This window comes from Eucyclogobius newberryi, unplaced genomic scaffold (assembly GCF_026437365.1).
Source record: "Eucyclogobius newberryi isolate DKJ021-1_F unplaced genomic scaffold, fEucNew1.0.hap1 SCAF_3, whole genome shotgun sequence".
NCBI classification, from domain to species: domain Eukaryota; kingdom Metazoa; phylum Chordata; class Actinopteri; order Gobiiformes; family Gobiidae; genus Eucyclogobius; species Eucyclogobius newberryi.
Window position 1 is genome coordinate 40525092 of NW_027315945.1, and position 7417 is coordinate 40532508.

At 48.1% G+C, this 7417-nt stretch overlaps 1 protein-coding gene across 1 annotated transcript; it reads right to left on the reverse strand.

Annotated features, from left to right (window-relative positions):
- Positions 1-443: 443 nt before the first annotated feature.
- Positions 444-2226, reverse strand: LOC140374205 (olfactory receptor 4D9). Its single transcript, XM_072461037.1, has one exon. The coding sequence runs from the start codon at positions 1485-1487 to the stop codon at positions 453-455; it is 1035 nt and encodes a 344-aa protein (XP_072317138.1). The 5' UTR covers positions 1488-2226; the 3' UTR covers positions 444-452.
- Between the last annotated feature and the right edge of the window lie 5191 nt (positions 2227-7417).

Sequence of the window (7417 nt, forward strand, 5' to 3'; positions counted from 1 at the left end):
CAGCGCCACATATTTCAAGATAGAACCTCCCCTCAGTCTACAACAGCCTCAGAAAACATTGGCAAAAATCAAACCAGTCAAATGCAAATGAGGCACTTGAGTATAAATGCTCCTCCCCTTTGGGCAGGACCAATCAGAGCTCAGCAGAGTATAAATGCTCCTCCCCTTTGGGCAGGACCAATCAGAGCTCAGCAGAGTATAAATGCTGCCGCCGTAGAAACTAAACCCAGATGAATCATTTACTGCCCAGGACCCTCCTGGACAAATGAGGAACTAAACCAGCACAAATATGAACGTGTTCATTTTGCCCCAGATGCCAGTTCTTTGTCCTTTAAATTCATTATCAATGATGAGACCAAAGTGTCCATTAAAAATAAAGTACATTTTTATCTTCTATAAACCAGTCGTCAGAACTAAGATCGTGAGTTTAAGATCCGGATGTTTCCTTGAGTCTAGCTGGTGACAGAGTGCTTCCTCCTGAGCGGCCTGAGCAGCTTCAGCGCGCTCGCTCTGAACTTCTGATCCCGCACGCTGTAGATGACCACGTTCCAGCAGCTGCTCGACGCCAAAACCCAGAAGGCCAAAAAAGAAAAGTTGCACCATTTATTCCCCAGAACGTTCCCGACCACGAACACGGCGATGGGCGTGAAGGACGCCGTGAACGCCACCGTCAGCGCGCCGATGGTTTTCGCCGCCTTGATGTCGGAGAAGGTGGGTTTGCCGGAGCTTTGGCGCTCCGACTCCGCCAGACGCTTCCTCCGCTTCGAGTGCTGACGAATACTGGACCAGGAGACGATGTTGATGACGACCGTTCCTCCCAAGAGCGTGAAATCGAAGGTCGGGAAAAGCAGAAGGACGTTCCAGGTTCGCGGCGGGAGCTGGTCGAGCGCCCCCAGAGCGTAGTTGCACATGCGGCTGCACGGGTTGTACTCCAGGGCGATTTCGCCGCTGAAAATCATGGGCGAAACCGCCAGGGAAAAACTTCCGATCCAGGAAAGTGCGATCAAAATGGTGGTTCTCTTCCTGGTGATGACGGCGTCTTTGTGCAGCGGCCTCAACACGGCGACGCTGCGCTCCAGCGTCAGCAGGAAGATGGTCGTGATGGAGACGAACGTGCAGCCGGCGAAGATCGGGCCGATGACGTTGCACGGGTGGAAGCCGACGAGCTGCGAGTTGAGCGTCGTCCATTGCGGGGCGGAGTCGGTTGCCATCAGGTGAACTTCGGCGTAAACGGACAAAGGGACGACGAAAACGCCGACGGCCAAATCTGCGGCGGCGAGCGAAGCTTTGAGGTAGCCCTGCGGCGTGTGGAAGTGTTTGGTGCCCAAGACGACCGCCAACGTCACGATGTTTCCAAACAGGATGGCGACGATGAGAAGAACCATGAACGTTACCATGACGACCTTGTTTGTGGCGGTGCAGCAGCAGACGGTGCAGTCAGGCGCGTCCACAGAGTGCCACCAGGAGGCGGTGTTGGGCTCTATCATTGTACTGCTGGGTTAGATAGGGTTTAGTCCTGGTTTAGTCCTGGTTTAGTCCTGGTTTAGTCCTGGTTTAGTCCTGGTTTAGTCCTGGTTTGGTCCTGGTTTAGTCCTGGTTTGGTCCTGGTTTGGTCCTGGTTTAGTCCTGGTTTAGTCCTGGTTTAGTCCTGGTTTGGTCCTGGTTTAGTCCTGGTTTAGTCCTGGTTTAGTCCTGGTTTAGTCCTGGTTTGGTCCTGGTTTGGTCCTGGTTTAGTCCTGGTTTAGTCCTGGTTTGGTCCTGGTTTAGTCCTGGTTTAGTCCTGGTTTAGTCCTGGTTTGGTCCTGGTTTGGTCCTGGTTTAGTCCTGGTTTAGTCCTGGTTTAGTCCTGGTTTGGTCCTGGTTTAGTCCTGGTTTAGTCCTGGTTTAGTCCTGGTTTAGTCCTGGTTTAGTCCTGGTTTGGTCCTGGTTTAGTCCTGGTTTAGTCCTGGTTTAGTCCTGGTTTGGTCCTGGTTTAGTCCTGGTTTGGTCCTGGTTTAGTCCTGGTTTGGTCCTGGTTTAGTCCTGGTTTAGTCCTGGTTTGGTCCTGGTTTGGTCCTGGTTTAGTCCTGGTTTAGTCCTGGTTTAGTCCTGGTTTAGTCCTGGTTTGGTCCTGGTTTAGTCCTGGTTTAGTCCTGGTTTAGTCCTGGTTTGGTCCGGGTTTGGTCCTGGTTTAGTCCTGGTTTGGTCCTGGTTTAGTCCTGGTTTAGTCCTGGTTTAGTGCTGGTTTAGTCCTGGTTTGGTCCTGGTTTAGTCCTGGTTTAGTCCTGGTTTAGTCCTGGTTTGGTCCGGGTTTGGTCCTGGTTTAGTCCTGGTTTGGTCCTGGTTTAGTCCTGGTTTAGTCCTGGTTTAGTCCTGGTTTGGTCCTGGTTTAGTCCTGGTTTAGTCCTGGTTTAGTCCTGGTTTAGTCCTGGTTTGGTCCTGGTTTAGTCCTGGTTTAGTCCTGGTTTAGTCCTGGTTTGGTCCGGGTTTGGTCCTGGTTTAGTCCTGGTTTGGTCCTGGTTTAGTCCTGGTTTAGTCCTGGTTTGGTCCTGGTTTAGTCCTGGTTTAGTCCTGGTTTGGTCCTGGTTTAGTCCTGGTTTAGTCCTGGTTTGGTCCTGGTTTAGTCCTGGTTTAGTCCTGGTTTAGTCCTGGTTCAGATCTTCATTGATTGTGGGGATCTCGAGGTTTGTTCCATGTTTAAAAAAATGTTCAAAATCTGGAAAAAAACACACATAAAAAACAAATATATTATTATTCAATTAATTTAAATGTGTGGGCGTGTCCTGTGGGCGTGTCCCTGTGGGCGTGTCCCTGTGGGCGTGTGCCTGTGGGCGTGTCCCTGTGGGCGTGTCCCTGTGGGCGTGTCCCTGGGGGCGTGTCCCTGTGGGCGTGTCCCTGTGGGCGTGTCCCTGTGGGCGTGTCCCTGGGGGTGTGTCCCTGTGGGCGTGTGCCTGTGGGCGTGTGCCTGTGGGCGTGTGCCTGTGGGCGTGTGCCTGTGGGCGTGTGCCTGTGGGCGTGTGCCTGTGGGCGTGTCCCTCATTGGTCCAGGAGAGTTCCATCGCAGAAAAAGCTTCAGTTGTTTCATCTGGACTCAGTTAGAAAAAATAGACGTTTTGACTCTCGTCCAAGAGTCATTGTCAATAAAAGAATTTAGGTGGAGAACTCCCATATTTATACTGTTCTGTGGTAAGACCCGCCCAGTGGGCGGAGCCTCCTGAAGAGGAAAGAGTTGTTTGTTTCAACAGAATCACTATCTGTCCTTTAATGGGATATTAGTCTCCATTTTGTCTCTGTGTGTCCCTGGCTCACTCGCCCTGAGGACCTGATTAGCATCAGAATGTCCTGGTCCTCGACTCCAGGGGTTTAATATTCCATTATAAACCACAGGAAGGTTGAATCTTAACCCTTCATTTCTGTTTCAAGAAAACAACTTCCTCAACATTTCAATTTATTTCAATTTATTTTGTAACAAAATCACAACAACAGTTTCATCTGAAGTGAAGAACCGATAAAGCAATGTCCAAGGGGACGAGAGACGGTGTCCCAGAGTCCTCTGTTCTCAGTCCCTTCTTCTGTCCTTAGACCCTCCTCTATCCTTAGACCCTCCTTCTGTCCTTAGTCCCTCCTTCTGTCCTTAGTCCCTCCTTCTGTCCTTAGCCCCTCCTTCTGTCCTTAGACCCTCCTTCTGTCCTTAGACCCTCCTCTGTCCTCAGACCCTCCTTCTGTCCTTAGACCCTCCTCTATCCTTAGACCCTCCTTCTGTCCTTAGACCCTCCTTCTGTCCTCAGACCCTCCTTCTGTCCTTAGTCCCTCCTTCTGTCCTTAGTCCCTCCTTCTGTCCTTAGTCCCTCCTTCTGTCCTCAGACCCTCCTTCTGTCCTTAGTCCCTCCTTCTGTCCTTAGTCCCTCCTTCTGTCCTTAGACCCTCCTTCTGTCCTTAGACCCTCCTTCTGTCCTCAGACCCTCCTTCTGTCCTTAGACCCTCCTCTGTCCTTAGTCCCTTCTTCTGTCCTTAGACCCTCCTTCTGTCCTTAGCCCCTCCTTCTGTCCTTAGACCCTCCTCTGCCCTTAGTCCCTTCTTCTGTCCTTAGACCCTCCTCTGTCCTTAGTCCCTTCTTCTGTCCTTAGCCCCTCCTTCTGTCCTTAGCCCCTCCTTCTGTCCTTAGACCCTCCTTCTGTCCTTAGACCCTCCTTCTGTCCTCAGACCCTCCTTCTGTCCTTAGACCCTCCTCTGTCCTTAGTCCCTTCTTCTGTCCTTAGACCCTCCTTCTGTCCTTAGCCCCTCCTTCTGTCCTTAGACCCTCCTCTGCCCTTAGTCCCTTCTTCTGTCCTTAGACCCTCCTCTGTCCTTAGTCCCTTCTTCTGTCCTTAGACCCTCCTCTGTCCTTAGTCCCTTCTTCTGTCCTTAGCCCCTCCTTCTGTCCTTAGCCCCTCCTTCTGTCCTTAGCCCCTCCTTCTGTCCTTAGCCCCTCTTTCTGTCCTTAGCCCCTCCCTCTGTCCAGTATACTCCTGGAGGAGTTCCAGAGTGATGAAATGAAACTTCACATGATAAAAAGCGCCCAAAAAAAACCACAAACCAAATCCCTCTGTTCCACCTCATGACATCATCAGGTGGTAAAAGGCTGTAAAGCTCCTCCGTGTTTTTAAAGCCCGTTCACCTTCAGCACACGACTTTAACGCTTCTTTAGGTTTAGTTTGTTTCATAAAAGTAAACCAGGACCAACATTTACTCTAAACTACACATTTGATCAGAACTAAATGGTCCCTGAGTAACACGAGCCACATAAATGAGTTTAAAAATGATAAAATGAAGCAGAATGTGGACGATTACGTTCATGAGAAGCACATTTACTGAATGTCTCTCTTGTATCGCACATTTTAAATGTAAATGTAACTCACCGTGAAGCAGCATCTCTCTCTCTCTCTCTTTCCTCTGTCGCTTCTGCCTCAGAACCAGCTTTAAAGCCTGACGGAGCTGCACTCTGATTGGCCCAGGGACACAGACCCCGCCCACTCCATCTCGCTCTACCTCCTTCAGAGCGAGAGACTAAACCAGGTCTAAACCAGTTCTAAACCAGGTCTAAACAAGGTCTAAACCAGGTCTAAACAAGGTCTAAACCAGGTCTAAACCAGGACTAAACAAGGTCTAAACCAGGTCTAAACCAGGTCTAAACCAGGTCTAAACCAGGACTAAACCAGGTCTAAACCAGGTCTAAACCAGGACTAAACCAGGTCTAAACCAGTTCTAAACCAGGTCTAAACAAGGTCTAAACCAGGTCTAAACAAGGTCTAAACCAGGTCTAAACCAGGACTAAACAAGGTCTAAACCAGGTCTAAACCAGGTCTAAACCAGGTCTAAACCAGGACTAAACCAGGTCTAAACCAGGTCTAAACCAGGACTAAACAAGGTCTAAACCAGTTCTAAACCAGGTCTAAACAAGGTCTAAACCAGGTCTAAACAAGGTCTAAACCAGGTCTAAACAAGGTCTAAACCAGGTCTAAACCAGGACTAAACAAGGTCTAAACCAGGTCTAAACCAGGACTAAACCAGTTCTAAACCAGGTCTAAACAAGGTCTAAACCAGGTCTAAACAAGGTCTAAACCAGGTCTAAACAAGGTCTAAACCAGGTCTAAACCAGGACTAAACAAGGTCTAAACCAGGTCTAAACCAGGACTAAACCAGTTCTAAACCAGGTCTAAACAAGGTCTAAACCAGGTCTAAACCAGGTCTAAACCAGGTCTAAACCAGGACTAAACCAGGTCTAAACCAGGTCTAAACCAGGACTAAACCAGGTCTAAACCAGGTCTAAACCAGGACTAAACCAGGTCTAAACAAGGTCTAAACCAGGTCTAAACCAGGACTAAACCAGGTCTAAACCAGGTCTAAACAAGGTCTAAACCAGGTCTAAACCAGGACTAAACCAGGTCTAAACCAGGTCTAAACAAGGTCTAAACCAGGTCTAAACCAGGACTAAACCAGGTCTAAACCAGGACTAAACCAGGTCTAAACCAGGTCTAAACCAGGTCTAAACCAGGACTAAACCAGGACTAAACAGGGACTAAACCAAGTCAAAACCAGGACTAACCCAGGTCTAAATTAGGTCTAAACCAGGACTAAACCAAGTCAAAACCAGGACAAACCCAGGTCTAAATTAGGTCTAAACCAGGTCTAAACCAGGACTAAACCAGGTCTAAAACAGGACTAAACAAGGACTAAACCAAGTCTAAACCAGGACTAAACCAGGACTAAACCAGGTCTAAATTAGGTGCAAACCAGGACTAAACCAGGTCTAAACCAGGAATAAACAAGGACTAAACCAGGTCTAAACCAGGACTAAACAAAGACTAAACCAAGTCTAAACCAGGACTAAACCAGGTCTAAATTATGTCTAAACCAGGACTAAACCAGGACTAAACCAGGTCTAAACCAGGACTAAACCAGGACTAAACAGGGACTAAAATAAAGTCGAAACCAGGACTAAACCTGGACCAAACCAGGTCTAAACCAGGTCTAAACCAGGACTAAACCAAGTTTAAACCAGGACTAAACCAGGAATAAACCAGGAATAAACAAGGACTAAACCAGGTCTAAACCAGGACTAAACAAAGACTAAACCAAGTCTAAACCAGGACTAAACCAGGTCTAAACCAGGAATAAACAAGGACTAAACCAGGTCTAAACCAGGACTAAACAAAGACTAAACAAAGTCTAAACCAGGACTAAACCAGGTCTAAATTATGTCTAAACCAGGACTAAACCAGGACTAAACCAGGTCTAAACCAGGACTAAACCAGGACTAAACCAGGTCTAAACCAGGACTAAACCAGGACTGAACCAGGACTAAACTAGGACTAAACCAGGACTAAACCAGGTCTAAACCAGGACTAAACCAGGTCTAAACCAGGTATAAACCAGGACTAAACCAGGTCTAAACAAGGTCTAAACCAGGACTAAACCAGGACTAAACCAGGACTAAGCCAGGTCTAAACCAGGACTAAACCAGGTCTAAACCAGGACTAAACCTGGACTAAACCAGGTCTAAACCAGGACTGAACCAGGACTAAACCAAGTCAAAACCAGGACTAAACCAGGTCCAAACCAGGTCTAAACAAGGTCTAAACCAGGACTAAACCAGGACTAAACCAGGTCTAAACCAGATCTAAACCAGGACTAAACCAGGACTAAACCAGGACTAAACCATGTCTAAATTAGGACTAAACCAGGTCTAAACCAGGACTAAACAAAGACTAAACCAAGTCTAAACCAGGACTAAACCAGGTCTAAATTATGTCTAAACCAGGACTAAACCAGGACTAAACCAGGTCTAAACCAGGACTAAACCAGGACTAAACCAGGACTAAACCAGGTCTAAACCAGGACTAAACCAGGACTGAACCAGGTCTAAACCAGGACTAAACCAGGACTAAACCAGGACTAA

What these genes read in the sequence shown, in the direction of transcription:
- LOC140374205 (XM_072461037.1), bottom strand. Translation starts at nt 1,487, where the DNA reads ATGATAGAGCCCAACACCGCCTCCTGGTGGCACTCTGTGGACGCGCCT.